The sequence below is a fragment of the Plectropomus leopardus genome, chromosome 17 (genome assembly GCF_008729295.1).
Source record: "Plectropomus leopardus isolate mb chromosome 17, YSFRI_Pleo_2.0, whole genome shotgun sequence".
Taxonomy (NCBI): domain Eukaryota; kingdom Metazoa; phylum Chordata; class Actinopteri; order Perciformes; family Serranidae; genus Plectropomus; species Plectropomus leopardus.
In genome coordinates this window covers 5,739,275-5,757,654 of record NC_056479.1, presented here as the reverse complement: position 1 = coordinate 5,757,654, position 18,380 = coordinate 5,739,275, and the positions used below count along the sequence as shown (strand labels likewise).

The 18,380-nt window shown below is 40.8% G+C and overlaps 1 protein-coding gene and 1 pseudogene across 2 annotated transcripts; both read left to right on the top strand.

Annotated features, from left to right (window-relative positions):
• Positions 1-165: 165 nt before the first annotated feature.
• Positions 166-3,825, top strand: LOC121956948 (gastrula zinc finger protein XlCGF57.1-like). Of its 2 annotated transcripts, none has more exons than XM_042505402.1 (2): positions 166-540; positions 2,187-3,825. In XM_042505402.1, exons 1-2 carry the CDS (start codon positions 345-347, stop codon positions 3,704-3,706), a joined length of 1,716 nt encoding a protein of 571 aa, XP_042361336.1. In that variant the 5' UTR covers positions 166-344; the 3' UTR covers positions 3,707-3,825. The 2 variants fall into 2 exon arrangements, with proteins under 2 accessions (XP_042361336.1, XP_042361335.1); XM_042505401.1 differs by having other exon boundaries at positions 2,184-3,825.
• A 9,636-nt stretch (positions 3,826-13,461) lies between these two features.
• On the top strand, positions 13,462-18,380 carry LOC121957285 (annotated as a pseudogene).

Below are 18,380 nucleotides of genomic sequence, written 5' to 3'. Positions count from 1 at the left end.
AGTCTTGACATTTTGCTGTTTTCCTGAGACCATCTCTCTTATCATAGACACCGGTTTTCAAGCAGAATTTCACCCCACGTAAATATTCGCGGTTTGGAGGAACGGATCCATGGAGGCACTGCCGCACTTGTTTGTCCAATTGAGGCTGCCGTAGGGAGCTGTCCAAGATGGAGGACTTATTGCGCATGCGGGGAGCTGATCGGGTACTAACAGCGCTAACTTCACAACGGTTCAACGTTTCACGCCGCACGATGAGCAGCCATTTTCACAACAATAACACTGTATGAAGACAGCAGATATCAGTCTGGTCTGGCCTGTAAACACGGTCGAGTGTCCTCCGCGTCATGTCCAGCATCCAGCTGCTCAGGGTGCTCATTAACGAGCGGCTGTCTGCAGCCGCCGAGGAGATCTTCGAGGCGGCTAAAAAAATCATCGTGGACTACGAGGAGGAGATCCTGCTCTCCAAACAGGAGATCGACAGGCAGCGCACGATGCTGCAGGCAGTGTTAAATCCCGAAATAAAGACAGACAAACACGCAGGTTTGTGTATTATCGGCATGTCCCGGCTCTGGCTATGCACTGAAAAGCTGTCATCACAAGCCCCGTCGACGCCCACTTTTCTGGTGCAGGTGAAGTGGTGCCAGGAGTTAGTCAGTTAGCTAGCTTAGCAAATGTAGCTCTGTGCTCTTGATTTCCCCTAAACAAATAAACGTGCAGTTAAACGTGATGAATGCTAATCCATTACCAGGCTAACATGTGTTATAGTAACCAGGGCCTTCCGGGGTAAGATGATATCGGCCTACTGAAAAGAACGTCAAGGCACCAAAAATTCATTGAAGTATTTCAAATACAGTATTTTCTGCCAGTGTTTGTACCTGATAGATATGCGACATCTATTGTTGATTGCAAAGGTGTACGTTTACATTCAGAATACCTGCGACTCACCAAGAAGCCTTAAATTTAAAGTAGAAATGCATGTTGATTGTGTCTCGTCAATATCAGCTTAACTGAAGTTACCTTGCTGAAAGAATAACTGGGGTGTAAAGAATATAAGCAAAAGGTATAAAGTGATGTTGGTCGATTGGCGAGATTTACATATGCCGAATTAAAAATTGCATCCCAACAATGTAGAAAAAGCTACGTTTATTTACCTAAACAGTTCATGTAACCTGTGAGGTTGGATAAACAATGATTCATTTGTCATTTTGAATGATGTCTGGTGTCACGTGGTATGGTTACCAAACACCAGCCATATCCAGTATAATAACTATGGTGGCAATTTTTTGTCACTGATGTATATTTAATTTTTCATACAGAAATACTCACATTAACTTGATAATTTGAGTCAGTCAGTATTAACATAATACTATGCCAATTTTCAAATATAACATTGTGACATGGATGCTGCATGAATCGTTGACATTTCTGAGCCCAGATACTTTATTTTAAAATCTTGCATTGAGATAAGTGCTGTTTTAGTTTATTTTAGTGCCATTCTACATATTTAGTATTGATAGATTACATAAATGTTTGACTTTTTTGCTGAAATGTTTGTTGTTAACACAGCAGTGATGTCATGTAGTGTATAACAATTTAAAATATGTGGCTGATTGCACATGTATACTCACATGTGGTATAAAATTGATTCCCCAAGCAGCTTTAAATCTAACGGGGGCTATATTTGCTTGGATTGTGATCGAAATTTGTCATAAATCATTTGCGGTTTACGATTGCATTCATTTACAGATATCAATTCATTTACAGAGATTTCAGGATGACTGTTTTCTCTGACTGTTGGTCAGACAAAATATATGGAGTTTAAAGAAGATTTAGATATCTATTTGGTATATACACTGGGATTTTAAGTAGTAAAAAATGTAAATTTACATCACAATTTCACAGCAACAAAAAGAAACACTTGAAAGATGTACCTTTTAGGCTTTAGAAAATTGTGATGATGGTAACATTTTTCCCTTTTTTTCTGACATATTTTAGACAAAACGGTAATTAATTGAGAATGTAATGAAACCGTGATGACAATAATTGTTAGCTTTGGTAATAGATCAACCATTTCAACTGGCTGTATCTACATCATAAAATATCTTGAGCCTTTTAAATACTCTCTATTTGCCAAATTCTGGTTAATAGTCCCTTTAAGTTCTCCCCTCTGTTTTTTTTCCAAGCAGACCAGCCTCAGCTGGCTCCCTCTGTCTGGGACGGGGACACCCCCAACCAAGAGGAGCAGCCGCAGGAACGCTGCAATCAGGAGTGGAGCTCTGGTCCGGACCAGGATGAGCAGGAGTCTCCACAAACTGAGGGGAGACAGGAGGACCCTCCCTACAGCAAGGAGCAGGAGCCGATTCAGGAGGAAGATGAGGAAGAGGAGGAGAAGAACACCATCAGGTTAATCTTTTCTCCTCCGTACGTGAAGAACGAGCTTGACCAGCCTCAGTCCGGTTATCAGAGCATTAAAGGAGAAGGAGATCCTCTGCCGAGCACTTCAGCTGAGCAGGACCAGGTGAAGGTGGAGGGCGAAGATGGAGCATCCTCCAGCTGCTCTGCAACCGAACAAGATGACAGCAACGATGACGACTGGAGGGGCAGCGCGAGATCTCAGAGCGACGACAGCGACAGTGACTGTGAACAGAAGAAGAGGAAGGGGCTTCGACAACCAATGGCCCCAAAAGTGCCCCCAACTAAAAAAGCAAAAACACAAATCTGCTGTAAATTGTGCGGGAAAGCCTTTCACGCTACTGTCTCTTTGGTGAATCACATGGAGGTTCACCCAAAGGATGTCTGCGGCGTGTGCGGGGAGCGATTCGAGTCCGAGGAGGACTTTAAAGGCCATTTGAAGTCACACGTGAAAGCTGAAATCTGCAGCGTTTGCGGGAAATGTTTCGGGGCCTCAAGCTCTTTGGAGACGCACATGAGGATCCACACAGGAGAGAAGCCGTTTAACTGCAGCGAATGCGGGAAATCCTTCAACTGTCGCCACAACATGATGCGACACATCAGGATACACACGGGGGAAAAGCCGTACCCTTGCACCATCTGCGGCAAAAGCTTCAATGACTACTCTACGTTGAAGCGCCACCTGCTGAGTCACATGCACAAGCAGAACAGAGACCAGTATAACACATCTGCAATTAAAAATGAAAATGGCAACAACATGGAGAAGAAGCTGACAACATCATCACCGAAAAAGCAGCAGAGTCTGACCATATGTGAAGTGTGTGGGAAAATGTTCCACTCTATGGTTTCTCTGGTGAATCATGCTAAAAGTCACGCCGCAGACCTCTGCGGCGTGTGCGGGATGCATTTTGACTCGCAGGAAAATTTAAAACTCCACCTGAAAACTCACAAGAACGGGAAGGTCTGCGAAGTGTGCGGGAAGTGTTTCGACAGTCAGGGGAATCTGGAGATGCACATGAGGGTCCACACGGGGGAGAAGCCGTTTCTCTGCAGCGAGTGCGGGAAATCCTTCAACTGCCGACACAACATGACGCGACACATCAGGACCCACACGGGGGAAAAACCCTACCTGTGCAACATCTGCGGGCGCTGTTTCAGTGACCACTCCACTCTCAAACAGCACACCAGCACACACACCGGAGAGAAACCGCACCGCTGCGAGATCTGCGGTAAAGGCTTCCACCGAAAGACATACGTGAAGCTTCACATGAAGAGCCACACGAATGAGAAGTGACTGCTCTGTCACTGTGGTGGGATGTAAATAAAAACGTAGACATGAAAAGTAGGGTTTTTTTTTCTTAAAGATATTTTTTTCTGGCTTTTTTTTATTTTAATGGACAGTTTTAAGGGGGATGGGGGGGGGGCAACATGCAACAAAGGGTCAAGCCCGGAATCGAACCCGCGGCTGCTGCAGCAAGGACACAGCCTCAATACATGGGGCGCCGCTCTATCCACTGAGCCACCAGGCTCCCTGAAAAGTGTTTTCTTATAATGTGCCAATATCACATTTTTTACTCGTCAGGATTGCAAATTCATCTGTTCGTGATTGTTCATGCATTATTGAATACAAAAGCAAACTGACTGGAAACATCACCAACTGACTGGTTCGTGCACGGCCCGGGACAGGAAGGCTCTCCAGCAGGCAACTGGAACTGCCCGGAACATCACTGGTTCCCACCTGCAGAGCGTCAGTGACCTCTGTGAAGTGAGGTGTCTGCACAGAGCCAAAGGACACTGAAAGACAGCAGCCACAGTCTGTTCACCCTGCTGCCTTCTGGGAAAAGATACACAAGTATCCGCTGCAGAACCATCAGACTGCAGAGCAGCTTCTTTCCCCAGGCTGTGAGACTCCTCAGCTCCTCCTGTAACACCAAAAAGATGAGGATTAGGACCAACCTTAATTTCATTTCTTTTTTAACCATGTTTACGAAAAATTACAATAAATCTACCTTGGACCTTATTCCTCGTACCTTGTTTAGGCTGTGATCTAATAGAATCCTTTTTTATGCCACCCTAATCAGTATTTTTATTCACAATTGAAATTGGTATTTGTAAAATGAGTAGTGTGACTTATTATCACCAGACTCTGCAGTTTGCTGCCTGTATGTTGGAAAAAAAATAAAAGCGGGTTTAAAGCTGTAGTAATAGATTTTATTACTTAACACAACACAGAATCTGCTTGAGTAAATTTGGCAAAAGTGTTAGCAGTCAGCTGCTCATTAAGACATTGTTGCTGTATGTAGTTGTGTTTGTGTCTGCCTGAAGTCCTCTGCAACAGGTTATATACAGAGATACAGAGTCTGCAACACTAAACAGGTTTAAAAGTCTTAAAGATACAGGTGAGAATTTTAATGACAACAGGACTGAAGTACAGATGTCAGTTTAATTAACAGTTAAACGTTTATCTGTTAAGATTAACACTTTTCTGCTCTTCAGTTTACTGCACTGCACACCAGCAGGGTGTGCTAGCTAGCAGCGCTGCTGAGGTCAGAATATCTCGGCCTCTGACTTCGAATAGGAGGCAGCACGTGTTTCTGCGTGTTAACGTGGCTAACCGGCTGTCTGCCAGCAAAACCGACAGTAAAAAAAAGGCGAGACACTTAAAACACAAAGCATTAAAATTTAATTACCTTTAAATTAATAGCACTTTGAAATGTGGGTCAGTGCAGTGCCCAACTGAAACAATTGCATCTCTTGTTTTTCTTGCGATTTTGTGTGAGTGTGTGTGTTTGGGGGGGGGCCTTCACACTGACTGAAATAAGTTTAAGTTCTACATTAAAGTATAAGACCAGAAATACTTTGCGTCAGCTAATGTATTGTAAACACCCAAAGTTACGATGCATTTGTTCATCTCTTTAAGCTTTGTAACTTCATTGTCAGTGGCTTAGTGTCAAAAATGTGCTGCAGCGACACACAATGTGCCTATTAAGAATGTTAAGACTTAAAAAAGTAACAGAATTTTTGTTATTTGCCCATTTATGGCATTTGTTTTATAAGATGAAAAAAGCCAAGACTTAAAAAAAAATCCTCTTGTAATATGGCAATTATCTTGGGTGACTTTGACATCGTGTCAATATTCAGATGTTTTAATAAAAACCTTCACATGATGACATTTGAATGATTTATTCTTAAATCCACTTTTTGTGTGTGTGTGTGTGTGTGTGTTTACAAAGAGAAGAGAAACAGGTAAAACACTGTGGAATGGAACATGTAATAGTAAAAATAGAAGCTTTCAAAGATATGTTTGCGGTTTCAGGCTTTCGGGGTTTTCTTTTGTTTTTATTTCTATTTTTATTTTTTACGTTAAAATCATCAGGAGCAGGTAGGGGAGTCAAAGAAATATTTGTGCCACTCCTTCAGTTTTTCTCTTATTGGAATTTTGGGGCTCTTCTATTGATATCACTGACTAACTGGCTAAGGGGCCAACTGAACCCTTTGTTTGGTAAGTAATAATTGATGTAACATTAATAATGTGGGAGACCATGTCAAAAACAAAACATCTGGTGTCAGTTTAGTGAAGGAAAATAGAATAGATAATAATAGAATAGATAGAAAAAAATGCACACGGAATGATCAAGCACTAACAAAAATATCTTACTCTATTGCAAGCAGACCAGGCCTATAACGTACCATTTTTTAACATTTTGCATATGTAAAGAGTTCCTTTTCACTCTGTTGTATTTTAACTGTGACAGCAAAATTGACAATAAGAAGTAATAAAAACGAAAGTCAAAAACTCATGATAATTTATGTCTGCCCGTCAAGACTACACAACAAATACAGGTGGAGTACTCAGGTCAGTTGAGTCGCAAAGCGAGGACTTAAGACGTGCTTTACTAACGCTAGAAAGACTCGACTTGACTTAGACTTAAAAAAAAAAAAAAAAGATGACTTGAAAGGAAATGGGTTTTTTTTAAACCTTCTGTCTCTCAAGATATTGAAAAGTTAGTTTTTGTTTTTGAATTATGCTTGGGTGATTTTAGTGCAAACCTGGCAACCCAGTGAATCATGGCAGACTAGTAGCACGAGGAGGCTCTGTACATATAATGGAGAGTTTAACACTAAAATAAACGTGTGGTTTCCAGGGTTAAGTCTTCAACAGAAAGAGCAACAGCGACCATTTGTTGTGTAAGGTCCCAAAAACCAGCGAAAAGGCCGCCACAGCGTCCAGCTTCAGCCGTCTCGCATCAAACAACACAAAACTCAGATGAAAGGTGACCATATGTGAGTGATTTTATTTTGGCTAAACGTATGTAGCACAGTGGCTGGGCCGGCGCTACACGCTAGAAAGCTAACAATAACTGACACACGTCCGTCAGAATTTCATAACAAACTTCACACCTGTGTATTTGGGCTTTTTGTTTCTCCTCCGCGTTTTCTTAATATTTATTTAATAAAAATGATACTATATCTTTGGTTCTTTATTTTCTGGGACAGCAGCCAAGGACAGCAACAATACTTTGCTTTCTGTACTGTTATCCAGCTGAGATATATTAATACGTAAATTGTTATTATACGTTAATATGATAACTTCTTCTACTCTTTTTGGAGATTTATATTCAGTGTGTGAGAAAGGTTTCTGATTCTTATGTAAACAGAAATTAACAAAACATAATATGCAGTCATGACCATGAATTCTGTTTTGTACATTGAACATATAAACTTTTTTACTGAAAACATTTTTTTTTTAAATAAATAACCCCTTTTAAATCACCAACAACTTGATAAGTAATTGTTATTTAAATTATATTTTTCATAGTAACTGTAACTGAATACAATTACATTTATTTTGTCATTGAATTACTGTAAGTAGTTACTCTCCAGCACTGAACATGCAGTCTAAACTCTCTTTCTGTCTTCAGGGATGCTCATGTCTGGTTCCAGGACAGTGCTGGCCTTTTGCAGGAGGGCGTGGACATTTGGTCATCGCCCTGTCTTATCCAGTCACCATCAGCCACGTCACACTGGGTCACGTTTCCAAGGCTGTAACCCCAACTGGCTCAGTTTCCAGCGCCCCCCAAAAGTTTTCTGTCTACGTAAGTCACATATTTCAAATTCTCTTCACTGCAAATGTACACAGAGAACATAAAGATGTTCAAATGCATTCTTTTCTTTCTTTGTTTCAGGGCATGAAGACTTTGGAAGATGAGGGAACCCTGCTTGGATCCTTTGACTATGAAGTTCAGACTTTGAAAATGCCTGTGAGTATCACACCATGCAGTTAGGGTGCATTCACATCAGAGTTGTTTATGGTCCACTTTAAACAAACCTTGGTTTGTTTTCTCAGATAGTCTGGTACTCTGCAGGGTGTGAAAGCTCATTCAAACTCTGGTGTGGACCGAACAATTTTTCTCTGGTCCGCTTGAAATTGAGGCTCTTGTTTTGCTTTTAAGTGACACCTCGTGCAGTTTGTTTGTGGTGTGAAAGAAAACAAACCAATCACAGGATTTTATGATAGGAGACGTGATTTTGGCAGGATTTCTACAGCTGAAACAATTAGAAATCCATCTGCTGATCCACGAAATATCTCTGCGATCTCATAATTGATCCTGATAAAAGCCACTACAGGCAAGCACAGTGTGTGGGTGCACTTCTACATTATTATTAGTTTTTTTCAAACGTAAGCTTATTAAAACATTCCTGCCTTCAACAATAGGACAGGAATGTCTAATTGGATCTTCTGTCATCAGTGTCACTGCAGAATTTGCTCAGAAGCCATTATGTAATGACCTGATTAACAACCTGGCAGCAGGTAATGCAGTCGTGTGTCTCTTTAGAGCCTCCAGCAGCTGCTGAAAAATGTCTGCTCTGTGTTTCTTCTGTAGTGGAACATACATGCAGAGTTTACAGCCTAAAGTTTTGTGATTTTTCTAGTGTAATTTGTGAGCATAACAGTGAAGCAATTACAAAAGTGTACTCACAGCAGCCCTGAAAACATGTTATTGATTTCTTAATAATGTTTAAAATCAATTTTATCATTTCTCTATGAACTATTATCAAGAACACGAATATAATCACTCCATAAGCACTGCATGAACTTCTGTCAGTCACCTGAATTTGATTTCCCCACATGGGTCCTGATAATGCACTTATGATGCAGGATGACAAACGCTGAAACTGTTTCATTAGTGAGTTACCTGTTAGTCGGTAGAACCTCATGTATACTCCTCTTGGTTCTTTTGTAAAAAGTGTGTGCGAGCACAAACTCAACCAGAACTAAACTGCAACAACGAAACATTTTTCCCCTTGATCTGGACCAAATGAACTACAGGTTTGAAAACAGTTGTAAACACTTTTTAATTTTTTTTCACAAGCTAATATATTGTGAAGTTTTTCTGGTCTTCTCATATTCATTAGGCAATATCCTCTATTTCCCATCCTCTCACTCCTTTTTGACCACCAGACTAACATGCTGTTAATTTTTCTTCTCTCAAGATCATGTCAAAGCTATCCGTAACCACATGAAGCACCAAGTGGAGAGCAACTGGGGCCATCCTGACTTCACGTGCCTGTACAACTTCAGGGTCCATGGGAAGCTGGCAGACTGACGGACATGTGGAGCAGAAGGAAGACCATCGTCTGGGTGCAGAGGCAGATAAGTATATGTTTCTTCTGTAGGTTGATCAAATTGCTGCTATCAGTAAATTAATAGGTTTAATTTAACTCTGAGCAAATTGGTTTGATTTCTTTCAAAAACATGGGGAGAAGGAACTGAGCAACTTAAGACATGGCCCAAAAATTTGCCATGAATTAGTTCAAAGGCTCAAGAAGATTACCTGAAAAAAAAGCAAAGGTCAAGGGCAATTTGTGCTTATAAATGGGGAAATACAGAACTCACAGTAGCAGGCAGCCCTGCAGAAGCGTCACAGCCACCACACTGCCACTGTAAACACCACGAGCCTGCTACACGCTGCACTTGTACAAGGTTGTGCTCATGCAGCCAGTATGAAACTGGCATTACAGACTTGTGTTGCTTCACTCATAGCAGGGACTTGCTCGATTCTTACCGCAGTAACGTAGGACTTGCTTGAGACCCAAGGGTTGAGACTTGGGACTTGCTTGTATCTTGCACATGTGTGACTTTGTCCATCTTTGTCCATCAAGTGAGAAAGTCAAGTCAAGTCAATTTTAATTATAAAGGCCATTTTCACAAAACACGATTTGCCTCAGAGGGCTTTACAGCTTACAACCTCCCTCTGCCCTTAGACCCTCACATCACCTGCGGAGAAACTCCTGTAAAAGCAACGGAGGGGGGGGGCGTAGCTTCAGGCAGGACCACAGCAGTGGCAAAACCAAGGCCACAGTCAGGGCGAGCTGGGGATACAGTATCAGTGCAGCCACAGCGCAAGCACGACCAAAGGCAGGATCACTGCACCAGCACAGCTATCACCACAATCAAGCACAGCCAAGGTTGCTGCCAGGAAAACTCGGAGACAAGGGAGCAGGAATGCTCCGAAGAGGCAACGGAGTTAGCATAATGCAGTGAGTATAATGCAGTAAACAGACATGAGCATTTTCAAATTTTCAAAGCCAGGGTGGCAGGTCTGAATGGACTGAAAACCAGCCCCTCCGGATCGGGCTGAAAGCTCTGCCTCCTTTTCCTCCTCCCCGTCACATGGACAAAAGTTGACAAAGTCACTTAAAGGAAGCAACAATCAAAGAATAGAGATACTTCATCACTGATGACTCATGATGTGTCACACTTTACCTTTTCGGTATGAGCCTTACGTTTCGTTTTCACTGTATCATAACTTGTTCATGCGTGCTTGAAGTGTGTGTGTGCTGGGATTGTCAACTTCCTAGAAGAGAAATAATGAATGGAGAAAACCAGCAGGCAGACGGTGCAGTTGGCCTTGTACACATTGTCACTCATGCATTTCAGCCATTGATGATCATTCCCATTCCCGTCTGTATTTCTAAAGTCTCTTCTGTTATTTTTGTTGATGGGTTAAGCTTGTAGGTTGCAATTTTTTAAATCTTATGCTGTGTCAGACATACTGCAACGCAATCATTTGAATGAGTCACTCTGTGTAAAATGATCTGCTCTGCTTCAGAGTCGTTGGGGCCCATTTAGCAGGGGCTCAGCAGACTGGTTTAGTTGTAAACTTCCATCTTAGCTCTCTGCCAACAATTTAAAATATTTAAATTGCGTGTTTGCCCTCATAGTTTTTTTAAGTGTTATTGGACCAAATGGATCAAAACAAATATCCACTGATTTACAGACGGATCTTTCACAATAGGTTTATTAGTATCCATGTTCATTATTATCCATGGGAAAAGTGTTTTTCGGCCCAATGGCATCACCTCATGGACCTTTAAGTTATAATGTCACAGGTTGGATACTATGTGAAATTGGCTTCAAAGCCTGGTGCTTTTCCAGGGGGACACACATGCTTAGGTAATGACAGGGTCTTCCTCTGTTACACGCATATCACCCTGTCTTAATTGTCTAACATGTAATATTTAACTTTTATAGATTTGCACTGAAGTGAAGTTTCATATGGACATGACTAGCCATTCAAAACACTTCATGATGATGTGGGTCTGTGCAACAGGCTGGTAGTCACCAAAGAAGGATGGAGTGGGCTTTTTTGACACAATTTTGATTGTGGTGGCTTTGAAGCATGCTGGAACAACAGCCTGGCTCAGAGAAGTGTTGAAGGTGTCCATGAAGACATCCTTTAGCTCCTCTGCGCAGTCTTTCAGCGCATGACCAGGAATGTTGTCAGGTCCTGTAGCCTTGCGGGTGTTGACTGTGGACAGTGTTCTCTTCACACTGGCTGCAGACAGGCGCAGAGCCTGGTTGTGGGGAGGGGATGGAGACTTCTGTGGAAGCGTGTTGTTCTGTGCTTCAAACCGTGCAAAGAAGCTGTTGAGGTTATTGAGCAGAGAGATGTTGCTGTCACAGATCTGTGGTGAGGGTTTGTGGTCCGTGATGGTCTGGATGCCCTGCCACAGACTCCGCGTGTCTCTGCTATCTTTGAAATGACAGGTTAGCTCCTTTGTGTATTTGTGTTTTGCTTTCCTGATGCAGCGGGACAGGTTGGCTCTTGCTGTCCTCAGACCAGTAGCATCCCCAGCTCTAAAGGCAGTGTTTCTGGCCCTCAGCAGCCTGTAGACCTCTCCTGTCAGCCATGGCTTTCAGTTTGGTCGGGTGATGATGGTTCTTGTGCCGGTTACATCATCGATGCATTTGTTGACGTGAGAAGTAACAGTGTCTGTGTGATTGTTGTAAGTGGCTGCCTGTTTTAATTTTTCCCAGTCTGTAGTGTCAAAGCAGTCATGAAGTGCACGGGAGGACCCCTCTGGCCACACCCGTATCTGCTTCAGAACCAGTTTGGTGTCTTTAACCTTCGGCCTGTATGCTGGTTTTTGCATTAGAGTGATGTGGTCAGAGAGTCTGATTTTGGGGAGGGGAAAGGCCTTGTATGTGCCTTTATGGGTCTTGTAAACCAAGTCCAAGTGGTTTTTTTCCTCCTGCTGGGAAATCAACGTTGGTGTGTTTTTGGAAAGACAGTCTTAAGGTTTGCATCATTAAAATCACCAGCAAGGATGAGAAAACCGTGAGCTGTTCACTGTTCATTACCGAACATGTCTTTTAGTTTATTATCAACGCATGATTACCTATTTTACGGGGACAGTTGGCAACCCTAGTGTGTAGGAATTTTTAGTTGTTAAGCCATCCAACAACACGTTCTGGAAGAGTATACTGGTACCTTAACATAGTTGCAGATGGGACTAAGCAAAAATTAAATTGAAATTTCAATTATTTTTTAGCACCTGCCTACAGTACACTGATATGGATCCAATCGAATTACAAAACCAACATCAGTTGGGATCAAAAACATACAACCCCTGGGGCTCTGTCACTGCAGAAAACCAAATAAAACTCCCATATTTTTGGTAAGTACAATGTTTTAATGACAATTAAGTGCACAAGTCTGAGCAATCACTGGAGATACATCTACTGACTTGTTAGCAAAGGTGAATTTGAATTTTAGTCTGACTTTAAACACATGGTAAAGTTTTGTGACTTATATAATATACAAAAAATTTAATTCCCTGAGATATGTTAAGGGAATATTTTACATTTTTAACATTTCAGTAAAATACGTCAGGTTCGAAAAAAATAGAGCGTAAATTTGTTTAGAGCAAAACTATCTGGAATAAAAAGTGAAATAATGAGTTGTTCACTTCCTGCTCATTGTTGTTTGTTTCAGGGTGAGTCACAGCTAATGTTTGATATTGCACTCACAGCAGGAAAAAAGTGTGTCATCCACACAAATAAGTGTGTTAATAATGCATATGCACACACTGTGAAAATAAGGCAGAATGTTGTGTGATTCACATAACAGTAGCACCCGTGAAGACTTGATTTAATATCTAACTGACTCACCCCTGGTGATTCCTCCCAGACAAAGTTTAAAGCCAGCAACATGTTGTCTAACAGTGATTGTGACTTTTCTGAAATGCCCACATTTGCAGGCGGGGCGACAAGCTTGCAGTAATATAGAGTTTGCTGCGTATGATGCAGAGTTTAAAGGTGTAATGTGTAAAATATGGCCAAAATTTTGATTTAAAACATTCAACAAATGAGCTAGCCTTGTCACAAGAATATGAATAAGTTAAAAATACCCTTTTTAGACAGAGATTGCACAATAGAGCTTCAGATAAGCCCCTTCTTTATACCTAGTTTGCAGTTAAACACAGAATCAAACGACAGCAGCATCACGCGGCCATACTTGCCAACCTTTACACCTCAAAATAAGGGAGGATTCTTAAAAACATGCAGAATAAACATAACTATATGTATAAATATGTATGTATGTGTGTTTATGTTTATATTTATGTTTATATATGTATGCCTCACTGTTATCTTAAAGATTTTAAGTGAGCAGTGTTATTTTGACCGGCTCTCAGAGTTTCAGCAGTTTGGTTGAATCTTTCATATTCTTACCCTGCTGCTAGTTTTTTTAGCTTACAAAATCATAATTTTTCCTCATGTTTGCAAAGGTAAAAACATAAATCTGTGACCTAATGGGTGAGACCATAAACGTCCCATAACTCTCATAGTCACATTTGCCTACAAGGTCGCCAATCACTGTGCTGCTGGCAGGACTGAAACCCAGAATCACTGCTGTGTTGACCACACCCAATATAAAACATAATCTAAACAAAACTCGGGAGACAAGAGGTGAAATGAAAGTGAAAGATCTGTCTGAAGTTTGAGGCTGTTTATATAAAGCAGAGTGAACTTACAGCCTGCACTCTTGGATGAATGCGGAAAGAGGTAGGTGAACATTTTTTCCTCCGAAAACATATGCGGAAAATATCAATATTAGGAGATGAAATTAGCGAGAAGAGGAAAGTTTACTCTTAACACTTTTTACTGCTCACCCAGAGTTCACCCATATTTAAACATCTGTGCATCTGACTTGTGTTAAAACATTTGGATTTATTACTCAAACTGGCACCCACTCAAAGCCTTTTTCCTGTCTGAAAGCAGCACATAGCTGCTAGCGTGGGTGTAGACTCTTTGTCTTGTACCACTTTTGACTGATCAATGCCAACAGTTTCTCACTGCTTCTTCCAGTCTGCTCTAAGCTTTGTTAAACATATCCAGAACTTAAACTGCAATATTAAATCATTTCTTTATTTTCTGAGGGATGCACAGTAGTTTCAGCATGTCGTCAGTATCAGCAGATATTGGCTTTTAAATAAAATTGGAATTGGCCAACATGCTGATTTTTGCTTATATCACAATCTGTATCTTTTTTTTTAAACAAGCAAAGTGAACATGTACAAAAAATTAACCCTGAAGTGAAGTCTTTTTCTTATTTTGCACAATGAATGGATATTACATACACTGAAAGGCATTGTATTTCATGTCTCCATCTGCTGGTGTGCGATCATGATAAGAGTATGCATAATATGATGTTAATTCCTCTTCAGAAGAGGCTTGATGATCACTAATATTAGGTAGGGAGAAAGAAAAGTGTATATATTTTTATCAGTGTCTGTTATTGGCCAAATGGGTTTGATTTCATATCGGCAAAAGAGCCAATATCGTGTATACCTAAATTTTCTTCTGTAATTTCTTTATTTTTTATTTACAGTGAGGTTTAGTTTCTTCACATAAAATACGTCTAAAATCTTTTCAATAATTATCTACTTTCCTACAGTGATACTGACATTAACATGCAGTACGAATGGGCTGAAGATGACTTTGAGCTGTCCGGTGGGGCAGTTCCACTTGGAGACTGTGATCCAGTTGACAATAAAAGGTACGTCATGTACCATGGCACCACCAGGAGGAGCGCTCAATCCATCCTGGCCTGCGGTTTTCATCAGTCAAAAGACGGGATGCTCGGCCCTGGGGTCTACCTCAGCAGAGACCTTCAGAAAGCAAGCCGCTATCCTATTGATCACCCTGAATTTGACAAGGTTGTCATTAAGGTTGTGGTCAACGTGGGGAAAGTGATAGTCATCAATCACCAACACCACCCATATCAGAAAACCTGGCATTATCTTGGATATGACACAGCCTGGGTGCCACCCAGGTGTGGAATGGTGAAAAGCGGTTTGGAAGAGAATTGTGTCTGGGATCCCAATCGAATCGAGATCATTAATGTCATCAAACCACGTCCAGTCCAACCGTACAGTGGATGTGGTGCATGGGGCTACATGTGAGCTCTACAAGATTATTTTGTATGTTCAAATGTATTTTTATATATTTGGGAAAAAGTCATTTACATTTGCATTTTGTTACTGTGTCATCATAATGTGCAAAATAAATGGTTCGGTCAAATCTAATTTGCTGTCTTGTCGTGTTGGATGCAACGTGTGACGAGTGTATTTTTATGCTGAGACATTCAAAGTCAGAAGTCTCTACCAGGAGGATCACTTACTCAAATTTGAGACTGGAAGTGGAACAAAACAAGCACCTGAGCCTAAGTTAGCATCCTCCTGGTATGTTTTTGTGATTCCCTGCTTTGTCTCTATTCCCACTGTGAAAATAATCACTTAAAGGAAAAGTTCAGTTACTTCCTCAAGCTAAGAAATAGTCTAGCCCATAACCTCTAGTTAACAATTTGTTGTTTTTACACAAGAGGTGGAAAGCACCTAGATACATTTACTTGTAGCAGTTAGTTCTGAGTTCTTTAAATTTTATGAACTTGTACATTAGTTTTTCTATTTTCATGAGCCTTCAACTCCAACACAGTAACTCTTACACTCACATCTGTCCTAAGGCCTTTAAATCACTGATCACTGTGCTGCTGCTGGCAGGACAGAAAATGGCACAGCTGTGTTGACAACAACTAAACCATGTACATCCTGCTTGACGGTAAGGTAGTGAGACAAAAAGTGAAAGATAAATGCACACTTCCTCCAAAAGCTTGACGGTTGTTTGTGAACCCTCATAGCCTGCACTCTTGGAGGAATGTATGAAAAGGTATGTGAACACACACTTTCTTTTGTTCCCTAAAAAGTTCATTTTTACAGTACATATTAAAAATACTCAGTGTACCAGATGATTGGTTAGTCTGATAGAAAGTGTGCTCTTAAACATTTGATGGAAATTGTTGATGTGTCTGATTCAGTTCAAACTTCTTGACTATTGATAAAAGCTCATGTATTTGGTGTTTTTAGGTCTAATCGTACACTCCCTTTTGAACAGTGTTCAATTCCAGCTGGAAACTGCATTTTCTCAGGCACTAAGCTATTAGTCAAAGTCAGTTTTATAATGACCTGGAATAGTATTGTAGTAGTAATACTTTGTGAAAGCCACCTGTAGTTAAAGTTTAAAGTTATCTGATTTTCATGAATTTTGGTCCCAGTTTAAGCCTCGCTGTATTTTTGTCATTTTTTTCAATAGGAAAATAACTGTGTGTTAAGTGCTTACTAGTAAATGTTAACATGCATAAAAGATGCTAAACTGTGAAGGTAAACATGGTAAACTTTATACCTGACAAACATAAGAATGATCTGGCAAAAAAGTTGTGCCTGGCTCATCTTATGCCAGATTGTCTTGTCTTGTGACGTCTTGACTTTATATAGCTAGATTAATTACAGTTTCCTCCTGCTAAGTCTCTATGCTAAGCTAGGTTAACACATCCAGAATTCAACTCGTGTGAACATGTGTAAACCTTCTGAATTATCTAGACTAACCACCCTCTCCTACAGTGACACTGACTCCAACATGCAGCATGTGTGGGATGATGATTTTTTTGATCTGCCTGGAGGGGACCTTCTCTGTGAAACAGTTTATGATGGAGAGTACCAAAGAAGAGTCCTGGAAAATGCTAGCTGCTATCACACCGAAACCAACGATCCACGTCCAGTCCAACCCTCTGATGGATATGTTGCACGAGGCTACATGTAAGCTCTACAGGATGGTCCCAATTTATTTCTTTGCTCAATTGTGTGTGTGTGTTTAGCTTTGAGTTAAATGTTAACACGCTCACAATTGCAACTTTATTGCCCCTAATGTTACCCTACCATCTTAGCTCAGGATGTTAGTGAAAATGTAAAAAAAAAAAATGCAATCCATCCATCCAACTGGTAGTTGTGAAATATAATTCACCTTAAACCCACAAATGTGAACTTCATGGTAGCACTAAAAGACTGTATATAAAGATGGACAATGGTACAGATTCCTTAAGTGTGTAACATTTCAATCTGGATCGCCCCCTGGTGCCTGACTACAGTATAGGTCATAAAGCAAGTTAATGACAATGAATGTCTGTACCAAAATTTCTGTTCAGCAAATATGTAGATGTTGAAATGATTCACCTGGCCAGTTAACATTTGGAGCTGCTGGTGACAGTTGAAACAAGTTACTTAAGTCAGTAAGATTCATTGACTCATCACTGTGTGGACCACATTTTACTAGAAAAAGAAACAAATTAACCTTATGGTAGTTCTAGGAAAAGCACTTTGTTTTTGGTGCTACAAAGCAAGATGTTAACATGCAAACAAAATGCTTAACTGTGACGGTGAACATAGCGAAAGTAATACCTGTTAACTGAAGTCAGCGTTTAGCTGAAAGCACTGCTGTGCCCAAAAAAGTGTTCAGACCAACTTAAACCCTGTTTTTAAAAAATGTAGCTTCCTCATGCATTTGGAAGGGGCCAGTCTACCAACACCAAAGCTGTGGTTAAAAAAAGCATTGTGGTCTGGCTAAAAAGTTGAACCTAGCCCAACTCATTCTCCAACATCTTGTTTTTAAACCTTGTGTTTCACTTTCAAATAAGTTTTCCTCTGATTCTTCAGTCTTTATAAGCGAGGCTAAAAACATCTGGAACTGTATTGTATTTTTTCATTTGCAGTTTTCTTTGTTTGCATGAAATCCCTCTAAAGTCTTTCCACTAATAATCCTCTGTCCTACATTAATAGAGATAGAAAGCTCGACCTGTACCACATTACCACCAGGGAGGACGCTCAATCCATCCTGGCCAACGGTTTTCACAAGTCTGCAGACGGGATGCTCGGCTGCGGCATCTACCTCAGCACAGAGCTGGATAAAGCCAAACGCTATACCACTGGTCACCTTGCGTCTGACAAGGTCATCATTCAGGTTAAGGCCAAAGTGGGGAAGGTCATTGCCATTAATTATCACGGCCATCCACGTCAGAAGAACTGGCATGACCCCAGATACAGCACGGTGTATGACACCGCTTGGGTGCCACCCAAGTGTGAAATGGTGAAGAGTGGTTTGGAGGAGTGTGTTGTATCTGGGATCTTGATCGAATTCAGATCATTAAAATCATCGATCCATACCCAGTCCAACCCCCTGATAAATGCAGTGCATGGAGAAGTGCATTTTTGTGTATTATATTATTTTTATGGATTTTCTTTCTATTAAGATAAAACAATAAATCTGCATGGTTGGTTAGACCAAAGTGCAA

Excerpts from the sequence above, each read along its gene's own strand:
- LOC121956948 (XM_042505401.1), top strand. The coding sequence starts at position 345 with ATGTCCAGCATCCAGCTGCTCAGGGTGCTCATTAACGAGCGGCTGTCT. Across the intron at positions 541-2,183 it reads AAAGACAGACAAACACGCAG|CAGACCAGCCTCAGCTGGCT; the intron begins GTTTGTGTATTA and ends TTTTTTTCCAAG.